Below are 19,044 nucleotides of genomic sequence, written 5' to 3' on the forward strand. Positions count from 1 at the left end.
GGAGTCTAAAGGAAGGCCAAGACTCTGCTCCTCATGCTCACGAAGTGAATCCTTTAACCTTGAAAGAGTGACTGTGGACTCTGTTGTCCTTGGTGGACACCTGTTTTCGAAGAGAAGTGATGGTTCTGTCCGAATCTTGATAAAAATGTGCGGCAAAGCATGATGAACACCAAAGTGCACCTCCAGTTATCTGAAGAAAAACCTCTCGGCTATACCACTAGTGATCCTTATACTTTGTCCTGCAGTAGGATCTATGATCTTAACATGGACCTACTAACCCACTCATGCAAGTGGGATTCAGCCCCGAGCACCGTGGTTTTCAGAGACACTTGTGCAAGGCTGGCAGATGAAACAGCAGCTGAAGACCACGTAGGATAAACCGTGGCATCCCAAATACTGCTAGACAGTATCCTCAGGCAGCTGAATCCCACCTCTAGCATCTTACAGTGCTTCTGATATGGAGAAAGGGAGTTGTCTCCTTCAAGGCCCAGCAGAGAATGGTCCCACAGAGAGGTCAATGATTCCCTGTGGTCCCTAGGTTGAGCTCGCTTTGGAGATGAGACTTGGACTCCATGCAAGTCTGTCAGAGTTCACTGTGGAGTTCAAAGGGGCAAGATTTCACCCCAATGTGACTGGTAGCTGCTGTATTTAGGGAGGGATCCATGGTGTATAAATCTTTGTGCCACATGTATTGCTCTTTGCTGACCTTCAGATATATAAGCATACGGGTAGTGTGTCCTGCGTGGACAAAGGACCAGTCTGGGATCACCTAAAAGTACTGAGGCTCAGTTTTTTAAGTTCTCTTCCTTTTTCTTTCCCCTCAAGACTTTGCCTCTCCCTCTAGTCTGACCTCTCGTCCCATGAACTCAGCTTAGTGACAGGAGATCCCTCGAGGTTCTTTCTTGTTCAAGAAATACAGTAAACACCCAAATCATTGCATCTTGCTGGCCAAGCCATAGACTAGCAAGGTGTGACTGACCAGCAGTTAAGATCTGAAAGCTCATTCAGGATGGGGTTTTTGATAAAGATTCTCTCTGTCCTCAAAGGTGAAACCCACGCCTACACAGAAACCCACACAATTACAGCATAGTCCTTCAGCCTCACTGCAGGGATAATCTCAAGTGATTTTGCCTGCATGATGTCTCCAAAGATTAAAACCAGAACTGCAGAAACCAAACACTGATTTCCATTGATCTTTTTCCCATCATATCTTTTTCTGACCCCATTCTTCCACTCTATCAGCTACTTCTCTCTTGGTATGCAGGGCAACAAACTGGAAGGCATATCTTCTTCATCCAACACCAGAAAGGCCTAAGAAAAAAAAAGAAATTTCATTTCCTTAGTAGTTGCAAAACATTTGGGATTACCTTTGACAAGGGCATCAGCAATTTCTCATAAAGTTCAATGAATGAATTTTCAGGGTGGATCCTAAGTCCCATTGGGTTGATACATTTGGGTGATTTCTTAAGATTCAGAAATTTGCCTTTAGATCTCTTTCCTGTTTTTTGCCCTTGGTTGTCCTTGGCTGCCCTTGGTCTCCCACTGAGTGTGAGAGTGAAGGGAACATGATGTGTGCTGAGTTTGGAGGTCCTGGCTCTTCTCTTGTTTTATCCAGATTTAATAGCCAGTCCTCAGGCACAGGTAACTAGACCATCAAACACCATCTTCAGAACCTTAGGTCAAATAATAAAATACGATTCCCTTGAATGATAACAAAAAAGCATTAGATATGTAGTGCTACAATACAGGGTGTCAGAGTGGTCAAGCCTGCACACCTGGTTCTGGTGCCAGTGCTATTAGTTGACTTTGCTATAGTCTGATATATATATTTTAAATTATATTTATATACTGTATAGATATTTAATAGATACTTTAAAGACAGCCCACCCTGTGCTGTCATTAAGGGCAGCTTCATTAGGCTGCTTAACAATTCTATACTAATAATTGGTCATTAGTGTGAATAGTCCTTGGGCCTAATAATATTCATTCCCCTCCTTTCAAGATCTCATATCTCACACTCTTGATATGGAATCATAGAATCACAGAACGGTTTGGGTTGGAAGGGACCTTTCAAGGTCATCTCGTCCAACCCCCCTGCCATGGGCAGGGACATCTTCAACCAGATCAGGTTGCTCAGAGCCCCGTCTAACCTGACCTTGAATGTTCCAGGGATGGGGCATCGACCACCTCTCTGGGCAACCTGGGACAGTGCTTCACCACCCTCGGCGTAAAAAAATTCTTCCTTATATCTAGTCTGAATCTCCCCTCTTTCAGTTTAAAACCATTAACCCTTGTCCTATTGCTACGGGATCCCTGCTTCATATAGTCAGTTTTACATATATTTCTATTCTGAAGTAATTGCTTGTTCATTGTACACAACAATGGTGTGTACAATTTAAAACCATATATATATATCTATGTATAATCACAACAATTTCTCAGATATTTCTTTTTAATATCTATATAATCACAATAGGGATATTGGTATGGGTTGGCATTAGGTTCTTTTTGGTTTACAACAGCTGGAATTATATTTTCTTCTATTATGCACAGTAAATTTGATTTTATATGATACTTTATGTAGGACAGGACAGCTGCAGAGTTGACACTTACCTAAAGCCCTGCCATTCACTCAGCTTCTGGCCTTCTACAAGTCCTTGATGTTTGTTTTGTCTCTGAAACACCCATTATGTTGTAATAAATCTGTGCCCATTGACAGATGGTAGAACCTGGGCATCATGAACACTTGGAGCATCATAACAAATGATCCTCTTCAGCTCCATCACATCAGTTTACTAGCCTGGCTCTAGATATAGTCTCTCAGCCCAGCTCTTGAGTCCTGGTACTCAGCAGAGCTCATTCTGTCGGGAACAGTGCCAGGCTAAGGCAGCAAAACCCCGCCTGGATCTGAGATGGACGTCAGGGCTTTCTGGTTCTCTGCTCATCCTGTCTTGGGCTTGGTGAGATCATGGGGCTGTCAGAGCAGCTGGACCTTCAGATTTCTCACTGGTGGCAATGAAAGACCTTAAACTTGGAGGAGCCCAGCTGATTTATTACCAGCTAAGGGCTTTATGAGGCTTGTGATGCAGTTAGGAACGTTTTTCAGGAGCAGCTGAAGCCCTCTGGTTGTTTTTATGTAAATGTAATTTACATTTGTGAAGTGGGTATCCTTGGATGAAATCTCTGTGTATCCCATTAACCCGTGGAACAGCTCCAGTGGTTGTATGGTTTATTAGGACCACCACATCCCTGCAGTTCTCTACCAGCATCCCTCCTTGCCCGATGCTTCTTGATGGCTTTGAGAACATCTATTGTTTCTGCTTTGTCTGACACAAAGTGATGCAAAAAGAAAGGCTATTCCTTAGTGAGCAGGGTTCCTAACTCCTGCTCTCTTCTCTGTTTTACAGCCACAACTGGCCAGATGTCCTGACCAGGAAACTCAAATCTGTCCTGAGGGGCACAAAGAGGACACTGGCAAAAGCAACCTTTAAAGAGCTGGGGAGCATGAAGGAGGCCGGAATAAGTACTGACGAGGATGAAATCTGAGAAGAGCACAGCAAAAAACTAGTAAGATCAGGATGGACACCTTGAAGCCAACACAGCAGAGGAGCTCACACCCTCCATTTAATTCCCTTCCAGCCAAAAGCAGTATAATTGATGAAGCCTCTTAGCTCTTGCAGAGGGTGAACCTGAGCAGGCAGATGAATCCTGACCATCATCTCTTGGGAAACTGGGCACCAACTCAGAGCTGTATGTGTGCGTTTTTGGCAGGGGTCCATTGGGGAGGAAAGTGATGGTGGTGGTGATGGTAGTGCCAGCTCTTCATCAGCAACTGTCACAAGGATGAGCCCAAAGAATATTTTAGCTCGGTCTGCATGGCAGCACAAACATGTCTGGCTGCACTTGAGCCTGGATTTGAACAATAATGCCAACTGCTAAAATGGTTTAACTGTTTTGCATTATATAGATTTTTCTTGTTGTTGTAGGAAACTCTGGTTTCATGAAAATCAGTGCAATTTAGAAGAAAGTGGGTTTGACAACAGCAAAAAATATTTTTCACTCCCCCACAAGGGGAAATTTTGAATCAAAATGTTTTGTTCCTATATGTCAATTTAAGCTGAAACATTTTCTTTTAAATTGACATTTCAGCTGCAAATGCCATTTTAATGCTATTTTCAAACTGAAATGACAGTTTTGAAATGAAACAGTTTGGTATGAATCAATATTTGTTTCCAAATGCCAAAATGTGATTCTGCTCAAAATGTCAAAATATGTCATCTCTGCAATTCGAGATCTGAACTGGAAGAACATTTTGTTTCACTTTATACACACATACATATAGCATATCTAAAACATTTTACACTTTTCATCCCAAAGCAGGATGAAAATGGAAAGCCAAGATATTGGAAAACTGAGATGCAGAGAATGACATTCTGCAGTTCCTTCAGCTGAGTAACACTAATGAGATATGAATTTTCTTTCCTGTAAAACTGGAGCTGAGGGAATGAAAAGTACATCACTTAAGCAGCGCAAAGCCTAAAACATATCGCTTTTTTTCCTTCCCAGTCTCCAAGTGGTCTCAAAGGCACTTGTCTTCAAAGTAAGCGTCCCAGCGGGTAAAAATACCTTTCTGCAAAGGGCCAGCACTTGGCTTGTAGGCACTTCTCACAGAGCACACTTCATCAAGGTCAAATAATTTTGTTGTTGGCCACTTCTTCTTCCAGATTTTTTACTCCCGTTCAACATCTGGCTTCTAACAATCTGCTGGGAATTGTTGTTCTCTCTTCTGCAAGGCTGAAGAGAACAGCAGATATAGTAATTTAATCGGTATTACCACCAGAAGGTGCTCATTGAAAACATGGAGACTTTTCTCAAGCTCAGTTTGAACTCTTCTCATCAGAGCAACCAGAGCAGATTTTTATCATTCAGATGATAAATAAGAGTCAACAACCACTTGCCAAACCTTCTTTAGTTATTGCAAACAATTGCCTTTATGAAACAAGGCAAGCAAGACTCCACAAAGCTAAGGAAGATATTATTTTCACAACTCATTCACTGTAGCAAGTATAAAACACATGAACTGTCAAAGTAAAGAGCTGTTTGCAGTATAAACATCTGAAAAGTGAAAATGGAAGGGAAATTTGTTAATGTTCTTTAATAATGAGATTTTACTCTGTGGCACCTTGTTTTGTGAAAGAAGCTTTTGCCTATTTAGTGATGTGAGTTGATATTCCGGGTGGGAGAAGTTGGCCCTTGAAAGACATATGTCGAAAGGCTCATACGACACTTGAGCTGTCAAAGAGGGCTTAGGAAAGCTTTCACCTTCTGCACTGTGCTCACCCTCCGTTTGCAGATCCATTCAGGAATAAAGTCCTATGCAAGAGACATGGGCCAGGCAATTCTGACACAATATACCTCAATCTACGGTTCCAGGGACATTATGTGGATTGGTCTGTGCAAACATGAATTTAAACAAATAGTTTCTGAGTAATTCATGTCTTTTCCATTATTTTCCCATGTTTAAAACATTGATCAAGCACAAATACAGGCTGGGAGATGGGTGGATTGAGAGCAGCCCTGCAGAGAAGGACTTGGGGGTGTTGGTTGATGAGAAGCTCAGCATGACCCGGCAATGTGCGCTCGCAGCCCAGAAAGCCAACCGTGTCCTGGGCTGCATCACCAGCAGTGTGGCCAGCAGGTCGAGGGAGGGGATTCTGCCCCTCTGCTCCGATCGGGTGAGACCCCACCTGCAGTTCTGCGTCCAGCTCTGGGGTCCTCAGCACAGGAGAGACAGGGACCTGTTGGAGCGGGTCCAGAGGGGGGACACAAAAATGATCAGAGGCTTGGAACACCTCTGCTATGAGGACAGGCTGAGAGAGAGTTGGGGTTGTTCAGCCTGGAGAAGAAAAGGCTCCGGGGAGACCTTATTGCAGCCTTCCAGTACTTAAACAAGGCTTGTAAGAAAGCCAGAGAAGGATTTTGTACAAGGGCATGTAGTGATAGGACAAGGGGTAAAAGTTTTAAACTGAAAGAGGGTAGATTTAGGTTAGATATAAGGAAGAAATTCTTCATTGTGAGGGTGGTGAGGCACTGGGACAGGTTGCCCAGAGAAGTTGCATCTGCCCCATCCCTGGCAGTGTTCAAGGCCAGGTTGGATGGGGCTGTGAGCAACCTGGTCTAGTGGAAGGTGTCCCTGCCCATGGCAGGGGGGTTGGAACGAGAAGGTCTTTAAGGTCCCTTCCAACACAAGCCATTCTGTGATTCTATGATCACTGCTGTTCTGCTATGTAGTGGTGTGGGTTCCACCAACCTGACCTTACATGTTGGCAGAGAGAATTGCAAGGTGCGGCAGGCAGAAAGCACATCCTCTCTATGGAGGACAGATGATCTCTCCCTCTGCTCTTGGTGTGGCATTTCCATGCAAGTGAGCGTTACATCAATGGGTTTTGCTTGGAAAGGCCTACGTGTAGTCAAGGCCGGCCTCCAAATGAAAAGAAGTACCCACAATGATGTGCAAAAGGAGAATCATCTGGCTAAATATAGCCCTGTAAGGTCCAGTGAGACAGTCAGCGAGACAGGTCCCCTAACAGTCAGAGAAGGGGAGCAGGCACTTCCCAGGGGGGTTTCTTAGGCTCCTACATGTGGATACCTCTGTGTGTGCTGGGTGTCTCAGTTCCCATTACATGTAATGGAGATCAAGTCCAGAAGTCCAAGGACCCTAATGACTCAGCTGAACCTAAAATGGGTGACTACATCTGGCTAGCACAGTCACCCCTAAACTTCACTGACTATTGGAATGTCTCCATTCAAGCAATGGGAGCCTGGTGCATGCAGATATACCCAAATGGACATACCTGTGATGCAGTTCAGCTGCTGAAACACAGGTGCTTAATAACGTTTAGGATGCCCTGGAGTACCTGCAAATCCAGACAGAGCTGATAAATAAGACAGCACCAGAGCCTTTTGCAATGGCAGCTGGAGGCCAGACAGCAGACACTAAGATCCAAAATAATACTAGACAGGTATGTTTAATGAGATACACCTTTAAAGTTGGGTGTCTTACCCTGAAAATTAATCCCATCCTGGATATCTGTACTCAGATGGATGAACCATGCCCTAAAAGTGCTTGTCATCGACTCTAACAGGAGCTGCACTGATCAGCTCAGGTGGAGAAACCTACATCAAGGATGAATAAAGTCAAGCTGGATGAACCTCACTCCCATGTAGTTATCATCACTGGGTCAGAGGAGGTGCTGGACTCCCTAATCTTTTCCCTGAGTCTGGAAATTCTGACACTTGGCTTGTCTAGAAGTGCTAACCCTCTCTGAAACACTTGTTTTTCCCAGTACACAGGCAAAATGGATGTAAAGGAAGATACATATGAGCAGAAAACATAAAATTTGTGAAGCGACTTGCCCTCTGAAAAACTTCCCACAAATCCATTTAGCTGGTAATGTGACAGTGAGCAGGAGGGACAGTGACCTTCCGTTTCTGCTATATATCAAATTAAACATTCGTAAATGCATGAGAAAAAAAAGCCACAACTCTCCTCTTCAGTCTACCACTATGCATATATTCTCCTTTTCAAAATCTACACATACATACAGATACATATATATTTCAGTTTTGGGGTACCCAGTTTTTTATGTCATACTTACCCACTAAGAAATAGTCTTTGGCATGTGTGTTTTTGTTAGTCTAAGAAAAGACATTTTTAAGAAAATATTGGGTAGCCAAAACCTGAATTTTCCAGCTGAAGACGATTTAAACAAGAGGATTTCAATCCACCCTTCTGCACACAGGTTTTGGATTCTTTCTTCAGCCTGTAGTCTTGTAAAATAAACAACATTCTTTGAATTTATTTAAAAAAATAAAATAGTAAATCTGTGGGAAAGGGTAGCAGAGAAGCAAAGTTCTAATCACTGATGACTTTAGTAATCCCAGGATAATTCTTAATTCTCTTTGAAGCTAGTGGTATTTTTTTCCTCTTCATTTCAACAGGAAGAGGCCAGGGACGCATCCCTGAGTGTGATAACCTCTACTGTTAGAAAGCCATAAAATATATTTATATTTTCCTGGCATTGTTCTGTTTAGACAGGTTTAGGTTTACTCATGAGATTTCTTCCCATACTAACTGTGATTACTGTATCATGCTCTTTTCTTGTTATTTTGCTCCTAAAACTGGTGTTTGGGCGTTGTAATGAGGAAGATGCGGGCTGGAAGCAGCAAATATAAGTTTTGTAGCTCCACAGCAGACTTCTCAGGTGATTACGGACAAGTCATTTGGTGGATTTCTTAGATAGTGAAGCACACACTCTAGAAACCACTATCAACAAGAACCTACCATGTGATTGCCAGAGGTTTTACCACTAATGTTATAGGGTGAATTTTATTGTAATCATGCAAACCCGCTGAGAGCTGTAGAAGATGTATTTATGCACAACATACCCTGTCTGAATATAGTTCATGTTTCATACAGTATTTTTAACAGTGAATTAAAACCAAATGCCAATAAAGATCCTTGGAGACCTATTCCTCCACCTGAAAGTCTTGTCCTTGTTTGTATATTTACCTTCAGCTTACTTCTTACCTTACTTTTCAGCTCTCTGTGCAGATAAGGCACCCGTGGAGACCCCTGTTCAGATGTTCACTCCATTATTCAATAATTTAGAGGCAGGTCTCAAAATATGCAAGCCAGCAGCAGGACAGTCAGGCAGAGGAGGTATGAGGAGTTGCAGAAGAACCCAAGGAAGGTGTGGAGCAGCCACAGCGTGGATGGATGTCGGGGCAACCTGCTCCTTTCTATCCATGCAATTGAGAACATGGTCTGGCAAGGTCCTCTGCACAGGTAGACCCTTTCCCCGCTTCACCTACCCACTCACACACAATAACAGTGCTCATCAGCTGGGTGCAAGTCCATGGGCATCACTGGTGAAGGTGGGCTAAGGATTTCCTACCGCCGTAGCCAGACATCCTTGCATTCCACTTCAGTCATGCCTGACAGCCCTAGTGTGACACTCATCACTGACCTTATTCAAATAATCATTTGAATAAAAGAATAAGTGGGAGAAGGCAGAGGAACTACAGCTCTGCATACTCAAACTGAAGCCGTGTGAAATGCTGGCCTTAGATAAAGCTCTTGCAGGCAAAGCTCAGCCTGACGAAGAGCTATAGGATTGCTAGGTCAGCTTGTGGGGACAGTGCTGTAGGATCCAGAGAGCTCGATGTAAGGGGAGGTTGGGTTAGCACACAGAGTTGGACCAGACCTCCCAAAATGCACTGAGAGCCATTGCATTCAGGATGATTTCCAGACCCCGGGTCATTGCAATCCTCTCCTCCAGCCTCCTGCAGCTGGAGGGTGAGCAGCAGCGCGCTGTGTTCCTGGGCTAGCGACTGCTGAAAAAGGCAAGCAGATGAAGCTTTTCAGTATTTGTCCCACACCAGGGTCCTCCCCCAATCTTTTTGCAATGGCCACTGGAGAGGGTTCCCTGAGCTGATGAAACCAGCTCCATGTTCTGTGCAGTGTAAGAAGCACCTAACACTTTCCTCCTATGCTGGTTACTTTACAGCTGTTGGTATTAAATTTCATTCATCATCTTTTTCCTCGTTCATTAGAGCTCCTCACAGTCCTCCCCAAGCCTGACTTCATGATATCTGCAGATGTCAGTATTGTCCTTCCTTCCCTGACCAAAGTCTCTGAGCACCACTAAATTCTGCTAAACAGCTCAGGACCCAGCGGGGGACTACGAGGACCACCCACAAAAGTTGTTGCACAATGAATTCTGGTCGTGCAATTCTCCTCTTTGCTTCTTGCCTCCACATCAGTCTTGATCCATGACATTTGCCCTCCACTTTGTCATTACTTGGTGCAATACAGTCTCCTTTCCTGCATAGGACCTGTTTAAGATCTCCTGAAAGTCAAGGAAAAATTTATCAGCTGGCTCTCTTTTATTGACTGCTTTCATTGACACATTAAAATTATTTTTTTAAACGGAACTAAATCCCCCTTTTGCCATTATCTCTTCTCAACTTGGGGCTGACCAGGAGCCAAACTAGATAGTACAGACTGCAGGCACAGTTAAAAAAACTGTACAACAGACTCAGAAAATAAATACATTAATTTTCACAAAGCTAGATTTCTGAAACATTTTTCATTAACATATGCCGAGAAGCTTAGGGAAAGTTGATATAGGGCCAAGGACCAATGCCGAAATATGTTATATCTACATAGGCCTGATGTCCAAATGAAAACTACAATACGATGCATGAAATTCCAGTTGGTCTTGAACAGAAGGCATTTATTAGCGTTGAAGCTTTTTTTACTATTGTTGTTAGAATTTGCCAAGTTGCAAATGTTCTGCAGTTTTCAAATGGAAAATGGTCTGGTTTTCTAACAGTTTGTTTGCCAGACACCTCAGCTGCCCGTCTGCTGGGCTATCTCAGTCACCGACTCCAGACTTTTGCTGCAAAGCAACCCTGGAGGCAGATGTCTCAGATCCAACCTCCACATCCAATTTCCTTCTTTATTTATTTTTGCATTCAAGAGCTGGAACTGAAATAGCATTTCAAAATATTGAAATCCTGCAGGAAACCAACTGACCTTTCTCCACTCTAGTCAGAAAACTGTGGGCAGGAAGAGAAGGCACCAAAGAGACTCTGCACGGGTGAAGCTCCAGTCTCGAGGTCTTTGCCCACCATGAGCAGTGCACTGTCCGAACCCCGTGTAGCACAGAATAATATCTGATGGCAGATGTACTGCAATTAACTGCTTTAATAACCATGGCTTATTGAATAGTTCTTCTCCTGTAGTACCAGAGGGCTTTAACCATGGATTGAAGGTCTGGTGCTATAGAAATTGCTTACACTCCTCCGCATGTGACCACTGCACTGGTACATTATTACTTTAAAGAACAAACCTGAAAATTGTTCATCTGAACACTTCTGATTTTAAAGGATGTTCAGGCTTGGCTCTGAACATGCGTTTTGTGACTCAGGGCTGTTTGCAATAAGAAAGCATCACAGGAGCAGAGCATTCCTTGCCAATCCTTGTTTTGAGCCGTCTGCGAAATTTTGGCACGGTGTCCCGAGAACACTGTGTGGAAATAAAGCTTTTGTTTAACCTACTTGTGTGGGCTCCCTGCGGAGGTGATTGTCTGCCCGGCCAAATCTGTAACTCTAGCTCCCCAACCACCATTGTCACTTAGAAAGCGCCGGAGGGAATAATCAGAGGTTGTTATCCAAACAAGGTGCCAAAGTTTATTCGTGGAGAGATGTCATCGAGGTTGCTCTGGTTGACTGCACCTGTCAGGACTGCAACACAGTCAGGACAAGAGGGAAATATGACCCGATAATCATGGTGGGACCTAGCCTCAGGTCCAGTCTGCAGGGTCACCCAGTGAACGCTGTTTCTCACACTATGGAGAGGAGGAATCACCCTGAAAACATTCTCCTCTCTACCCCTGCTGCTGGAGCTTTGTCCGGGTGGCTGAGCACTGGGAAGAGTGCAGACTGTCCAACACTGGTGTGTGTGGAGGACAGGAGACATGAGAATAATAACCTCCTGACCAGGTGAGAAGACAAAAAGGTCTTCATTTAGGTGGGATGAATCTGCCTCGGTTGTACGTTCAGACACTGCTGTCCATGTGTGCCCAGCCAGCAGAAGATGGGCAGGTGGAAAGGAACTGAGAGAAGAATCTTCTCCAGTGGGGAGTCCTCTGCCTGTGGTGGGACAGTAGGTTTCACATCCTGAGAGGTCTCCAGCAAATCATTCCTCATGTCTGGAACAACAGGAGGCCCTGAGCATTGAGAGAAACCAACCCAGCATGGTGCTTCTGTGGACTTAGAAAAGGAAAAGCACAAACAGATGCTCCTCAGAAAAGCAATGGAGATACCTGCATGATTAAATGACACGTGCCTGACACTCTTCCCTGGCACTAGAGCCAGCTAATAAACTGCCTTCCCCTCTCAAACACCCAAAGGCAGACAAGTACTGCCACAGTCACTGGGCAATGTGTTATAAATGGTGGATTTGGACACTATGGACATCACCTCCATGTTGCCTAAGGCTACATAAATCCAGGGACATGGTGTGCTCATCCCTGTACACAGCTTCAAAACACAATCCAAGGCAAATATGAAATCAGGATAATAATCTATAGAAGGGTTTGCAGATCTCAAGGGCTCCAAGGGCTGAAGGCTGTTTTCTCAAAGGGGAAAGACTTGTAGTTTCACTTGGAAATGCTGAGTGGTGAATGAAGGTGTTGAAATGAGAAGTTTCTCTGGTTCACGTCCCTCTAGACATAGACAAACCCCATCGACATAACTACAGCCTGGGAAGCCACTTTTGCTGCCCTTCCTACTGTAAGAGCTCATCCAAAGGGAAAAGGCTGGGAACACCGTGTTTAGGCAATACCTCTTATATTTATAGAAGTCCTGAGAGCTGCAATGTTGAACACACACATCCTCACTGCCTTATGCCCAGGTGCTGGACACATTTGTAGGAGGTGTAGAGGGCTGCATGGCAATTCCCTCTGCTTTTTGCAGCTACAAGGGGAGATGAGTGGAAATATCATGTTGAACCCTTGCTGAACTGCAAATAAACCCCACTGAGGGGCTGAAGGAATATATCTCCTCTAAGGTTTCAGCCCAGGGCCACCTTTCTCGCTGTGCCCTCCTGCTAACCCAGACTGGCATTGTGTAGGGAAAAGCACATCCATGCTGCGGCAGTTATTTTTATGCTGTCCTGTATTTCCTATAAGAACTGGTCCTGGAAAAACATTTTGCTCTTGATTTTGTATAGCTCACCCAGTTTCAGTGGAGTTTATTTATAGAAAGGAAAAGGACACATGAAGAGCTCACTCGTCTCTCCAAGCTGGAACAAATATTTAGCTATACTCCTATAATTTTCATGCTGAATTATTTTAACTGAAATAAATTTTAACACAATCGCAATAAGGTGGAAAATCTTCAGCATTAAAAAGACCAACTACAGCCAATGACAATAATTAACTACTACTCACATCTGTGACATTCAGATTCAAGGTACAATTCAGATGAAAGCATTTTCTGCCATATATGTCAATGCATATGCATATGTGCATGCATATAAATGTACATATGCATATGTGTATATAAATATATACGTATGCATACAATTAATGAGCAGCCATTCACCACCAGAGGGCAGGCAAAGTATACGTAAATCAGTTGTCTTGTGTTCCCTGCACATGTCAATGAGCGAATCGTTCAGTGGCCAGAGAGGTGGCACCAATGGTTTCTTTGACCATGTCCAATGACTTTCTTATCCCAAATCTCGAGCCTTACAACAACCTCATAGTGCGCAATGCGCTGTCTATTTTTTGTTTCTTTGTTTGTCTAGAAATGCTTTGCATTTTTCAAGGATGAAATGGGCTGAGCTGGGAGCGGTCCACCATGGGGTAACCACGGGGAGTGTCACGTAAAAGGTGAGAGGCTTCCTCAGTGGCAAATGTGTGTGTGGAGAAAGGGGAAGGTCAGTGGGAGCTGTATGCCTCCACTTTTCATTGGGCATAAGCTATTCTTATTCCTTTGCAATCAGTGGATACCAGCTGATGTACAGTAAAAGGACTGGTCCCTTCTGGGGTGTGTTAAACATTTATCAAGACTGTCTTATGTGACAACTAAAACCAACTGAGATCTAAATCTAGTGATGTTGAGATGAGCCAATAAGCAATGTGGCCATTCTCATAGGCCTGAGTCCTAGGAACATCTTATTTCATCCATTAAGATGTGAGGTGTGCTAGCAGGATCATGGACCTTCTGGAAAGGTATAATGAGCAAGGAAGAGCTGCTCTGCTTTTCACTCATACTATGGAGAGGATAAAAATACAGCAGTCTTGACACTAGAAAGTAAATCCTAAGAAGCACACTCCTCCAACTAGGAGGTGCTTTTAATATGGCACAGACAGACCTTCTAGATATGATGGGTCATGAGATCGATAAGGATCATTGTGTAAAACCCAGTGCCTTTGACCTGAGGAGGAAAAGGGATGTACAATCTAACCCCAGAAGCTGCATTCCAATTTGCTAACAAAGATCTTTGTGTTTGTGTACAAGGAGATGCTTTACAGGGGTACAGAGGCTTCTCTGGGTAGGAACCCTGTTGGGGGCTTTGCTCAATGGGGTGGCAGATGTCAGACCCGCAAAGCAACAACAGAATGGCGGAATCACTTATAAAGTCCAACCTGGGCTGGAAAGCTGGGATTTACTCACAATCAACAAAAAATCCAGTTCTCCGTTTCCTGTCTGTGAAAGGGACTCATTTCCTTTAATTTTGAATCTGTGTCTGCGTTAGTCACTCACCACTCTCTTCGTGTTCATAGGAGAAAGTAGGAGCTCCTTGTGCATGACTCATCTGCCGGAGAATAAAATGATTCATGAGCAAGAAGGGCTTCCATTTCCCTCCATGAGCTGTGAAGGATATCAAGATCAGTGGTTTATTTGATAGATGCTGAACTTGCAGATGTCTACATTTGATCAGAGATATCTCATCTTTTTCACCTACAACACCATTCTGGGGTTACAAATTTGTATAAGAAAAGGAGACCAGGACTTTACCTAGCTCTTCAGTGCTGCTGCCATAGCTTCTTCTACCTGTGCTTGACAGGGGGCTGATGATACATGTTTGAGCATAATTATCTGTGCTTCTGTGTTCTCCATATTTCACCATTCCAGTGCACTAAACTTCCTAGTGGAAATGTAGACTGCGCAATGGCTCCAAAGTTTTTGCCGAGTGCATCCCACCTCTGAAATCTAGAAAGAGATGTTCAGCATCAAATTAAATTTTCAGTGTTCGGAAAAATCAGAGACTGATGAGCAGGACTAAAAAGGCATTGCTTCCTTCAGGTTGTTGCCCTATGTCTCCATTGAAATAATTTTAACATTCCCCCATATCTCCCAATGTACCCTGTCCTTCATTATTTGGTCCAGAGGGGTTGTTAGATGGTGCAGGTACCTTTCTCCTCCAGGAGTATGTTCCACCTGAAGCACTGTACACAGGGACTGCCATGATGTACTGTATCAGCACAGCAAGGAGCATGCTCAGGGATTAAGCCAGGGTTTCAATATATTTCCTTCATGGAAAAAAAAAACCCAAAATACATCATTGGGGGCGGGAGTTGTTAGATTATTCAAGAAAAGCCAACACACTGCACAGGAAGCAAAAACATTTTGGAAATAACCCAGAATCCAGCTGTGGGCTATAAAAAAAAATGCTTTCAATAAGTTATGACGTAGTGGTGGATCAAGGGGCTATGGGAAGGATCAAAGGGTTTAAGGAACATGACAAAAATAGAGCATTTCTAACACAATTCTTCTCTCCCTAGGATTATGATTGCAACCTCCCTTTTTTTTCAGTATTTGCCTAAACAGCATAGAAGGAGCAAAAGACAGGGCAGATCACACTCTCAACCAACTGTGGTGAAACCCTTTTCCACAAGAGCTGAAAATTACCTGTTTCATTTTCAGCCTCAAGGCCTTGCAGATGCAATGCCAGTAATCCCTTCACTATAACTTCCCTGCAGTAAGACACCACCTACCCAAAGTAAACACGGTGAAGAGGTGGAAAGAGAAGGGACAACAAAAAGGGAAAATTGATTATTTCAATGGTGGTTGATAGCTTAAAGTAATTTTTGCAAGGTCTGAGTCAATAGCAGGGATTGAAAACACCAGGGGGAGAGACTAGCTGAAAAGAAAGAAGGAAGAAGAATGGATGATATTTCACACTTTGAATTGAGATCTAAAGAGAGAAACATGATCTTTAGCCCCATTAGCACAGATGACAGAGCAAACTGTTCTGCAGCTTGTTTGGCACCACCTGATTCATAGATCCTCCTGCTATTGCAGTGGCAGGCAGAGATATGAGAAATATTTGCAAGAGAAACCACATCAGTGTTGTCTGGTTTGCATTTCAAGATAAACCAGATTTGTCACATGAAGCACAGTTTCCTGAACCTGTTGATAAAGCTTGGGACATTTCAAGCACAGGCTAGAAGATGTCCCTGGGGATGGTAGGGGGGGCAGACAAAGCCCAGACCCACTTGAAAAATCTGTGTTGGATGCAGACTGCCTCCGACCATCAGAACTGGCAGGGCAAGTGCAAGACAGAAGGTCTCTGCCTTTATTTCTGTCTTCTCGAGATGTTCACCTGGCAACTTTGCTTGCAAAGTCTTGAAGTCTCACTGGGAAATGGTGCAAGTCTGAGGCCCACAGACATCAGAAAATAAAACCAGAGGACCCTGGAGACAGTTTTGCACCCCCACCCCCACCCCCCAATCCAAACACAAATTCCATTTGCCCCATTTCAAACCCCCAAAATGATGGGACTCTGCAGCTCCTGCGATACGCTTTTTCTTGCCTGGGAATTTTGCACACATGTTTTCCCCCTCATTTTTCTCTTACTGTCTCACTGCCCCATGTCCCAGCAACCCCCACATCTGGCCATCGTTTCCTCCCCAGCTATATTTGTGTTATCTTCTGTGGTCTCTCACTCCGCAGAAGACCCTTATCACCAAAGTCATCTCCTCTATATCCTGCAGTGGTACCTGCTCACCCCAGGAGTTTCAACAATATCTGCCACTCCAAGTGATGTACAACATCCCTCAAGCACTCCACGAATGTCTCAAGCACCGTTATGTGCATTTTGCTTTCTTGTTGAATTTTCTAGCACTGCCTGCCTAAGCGTCATGCAGTGCCTGGGGACAGGCAGCCACCCAAGAGTAACGAGACGAGCCAGGACCATGCCCATCCTACAAATCACTGCATCATAACGTGGGCACAGCTAAGCCCTTCGTAGCTAGTCACGTCTGGCTGGGCGGGTGTGGAGTGTCCCGGGAGAACCAGACATGCATTTTCTACCCTGCTTTTCAGATGAATTTTACAGCTACTGGGGTTACTGGTAGCTGATTTGTAGCTAGCTAACGTGTGTCTCCTTTGCAGTTATAAGTGGAGCTGTCTGCATCTTGCAATGGCAATGCCTTCATGGCCCAAGGCCAGGTGAACCTGTGAAGGTTATGGTTGGTAACAGAGAGAACTAAGCCAGGTCTAGTCCGGGGAGATGCCAAGAGCAGCATCTTCCTTGAGTTCAGCTAAAGACATAGTGCCTGAGACCTGCAGGCACCATATGATGAGGCTGAGATGGGACAGGAACCACAGCTGACCTGGTGACCAGGACAATGCCCTCCGTTCTGCACCAGCACCAAGGCAAGCATGTAAAGCTTCATCACGCTCCCAGCAACAAAATTCCCCGAACAGCAGCAGGAACAGAAAAAGAATGGCCAGAGCAAAGCTCTTGGTCCTCTTGTTCCTCATGTATTTTTTTTAAAAGAACAGGCTATAATCAGAGCCGGAGGAAATGGAGCATAAATATCAAACTTTGTTTAGTCTGGGGAAATATCATTTATAATTAGAGATGGGCATCCTGTTGACATGATACAACCTATTTTAAGCGTGAGGTGAGCACGTGGTCAACCTCTAATCTTTTACAAGTGATTAAAAACTGCTATTACTTCTCTTCTTGGCTGGTTTCTTTTCTTTCCTTTTTTTTTTAGTGTAATTTCTAAAAAGCAACTGGGCTAACGTCAGCTCAAGATAATGATGCTTATACTGGCAGTGATGTCTTGGAGCATCTCAGTAGCTGGGAGTTTTGCTTTCTGTTCATGCACTTCTGCTTGTCTCCATGCCAGCCCCACCAACCAAGCCTGCTCACCTCTCCCATGGAGGAGTGGGAACCTCATGAGACTTGGAGGGGTTGAGCCCATGGCAGGACACAGCCCAGTGTTGACTTTGTGTGACCAACACCGACCTGTAGCCCTTTTTTTGAAGTGGGATTTGCCGGTTGCCACATCCTGCTGCCCTAGCGTGGAGGCGTGCAGGATTTGTGCATGGCAGGTACCAGCAGAAATCATTGCAGGATTGGTGTTGGTAAGCAGTTTTGGAGGCATGATGCGACAAGTCTTCAGGGTGCGGCATCCCTCCTAGTGTCCTCCAGTTCTTTCGTGGGGTATGCACAGATACATCGACACTGTCAGATAACCTGGCTCCCCACAGTCAACCACATTCAGGGTTAGCTCTTTCATGGGCACCCTTCCCCACCAAACCAGCTTGTTCCCTCCAAGCTGGGTGTAGTTCTGGGCTTTCCTTCAGGGCCTGCATCAGGTTTGACAGCTTCTGCTCCGCGCAGTCCTCCTACACTATCCCAGAGGGCTTTGCACGCTGTCCCCACATTATTCAAGGCACTCCGAAAGAAACTAACAGTGAAACAACGACCTCAGGGCTGTGGGGACACCATCCAGAGCTAGATATCCAAGTGCTACGTACCTGGACATAGCCCACTTGCTCTAGAGAAGGGCCAGGTCTGTGTGAATCAGGCCAGGGACGGCTCCCAGGGAGAGACATCTTTAGTGGGAGAGATGTAACTGGAGAAGCATCAGCGCTCAGGCGTCACTGGGAATCAGCCATAGGTTGACCCAAGTCTTCTGCAGCCCACACGCCAGAGGCGGAGGTCTAACAACAGCACGATCTGTGGGAATAATTCCTTCTGCTTCCATATGAGTCTGAAATTTATTGTCAGGAGACTTCTTAATCTTTCTGTGATAGGTCATTTTCCTTTTAGCTAGCCACGCACCACTTGGGAAATACAACGGGACCCCCGTCTCTAAGCAGCAGGTCCACAGCTATCCTCCAGGCTTGGCTGCTGTGACAGCAGGTTGGCCATCAGGTTGGCCTGGCGATGTCCTTGTGCCTCAGTGAACTCTCTTTGTGGGTCAGTCCCCAAAAAATAAGCCAGCACGGACCAAGAGGCAAGTTTTGGCTTGGGTAGGAGGTGTATATCACCACATCAATGTCGAGCTCATGCCAAACCACGCAGTGCAGCTATATCCACTAGACACGATGCCACAATGCGGAGTGATAGTGGACAGTTAGTTTTAGGCGTTGCATGAGATTGTTGCGGCCATACGGCTTTCAGACCATGAGCTCACTCCTTGGTACTGCCCCGTATTCTTGGGA

General features: G+C 44.6%; 1 protein-coding gene across 1 annotated transcript in view; it reads left to right on the forward strand.

The window, feature by feature from the left end:
• Window positions 1–3,546, forward strand: part of GUCY2F (guanylate cyclase 2F, retinal) — a 46,400-nt gene extending 42,854 nt beyond the window's left edge. Inside the window, exon 18 of the mRNA XM_010576748.1 lies at window positions 3,408–3,546. Coding sequence (XP_010575050.1) covers window positions 3,408–3,546 — 139 coding nt within the window. The remainder of the gene's footprint in view (window positions 1–3,407) is intronic.
• The last annotated feature ends 15,498 nt before the right edge of the window (window positions 3,547–19,044 follow it).

Source organism: Haliaeetus leucocephalus, unplaced genomic scaffold (assembly GCF_000737465.1).
Source record: "Haliaeetus leucocephalus isolate CR32 unplaced genomic scaffold, Haliaeetus_leucocephalus-4.0 Scaffold536, whole genome shotgun sequence".
NCBI classification, from domain to species: Eukaryota; Metazoa; Chordata; class Aves; order Accipitriformes; family Accipitridae; genus Haliaeetus; species Haliaeetus leucocephalus.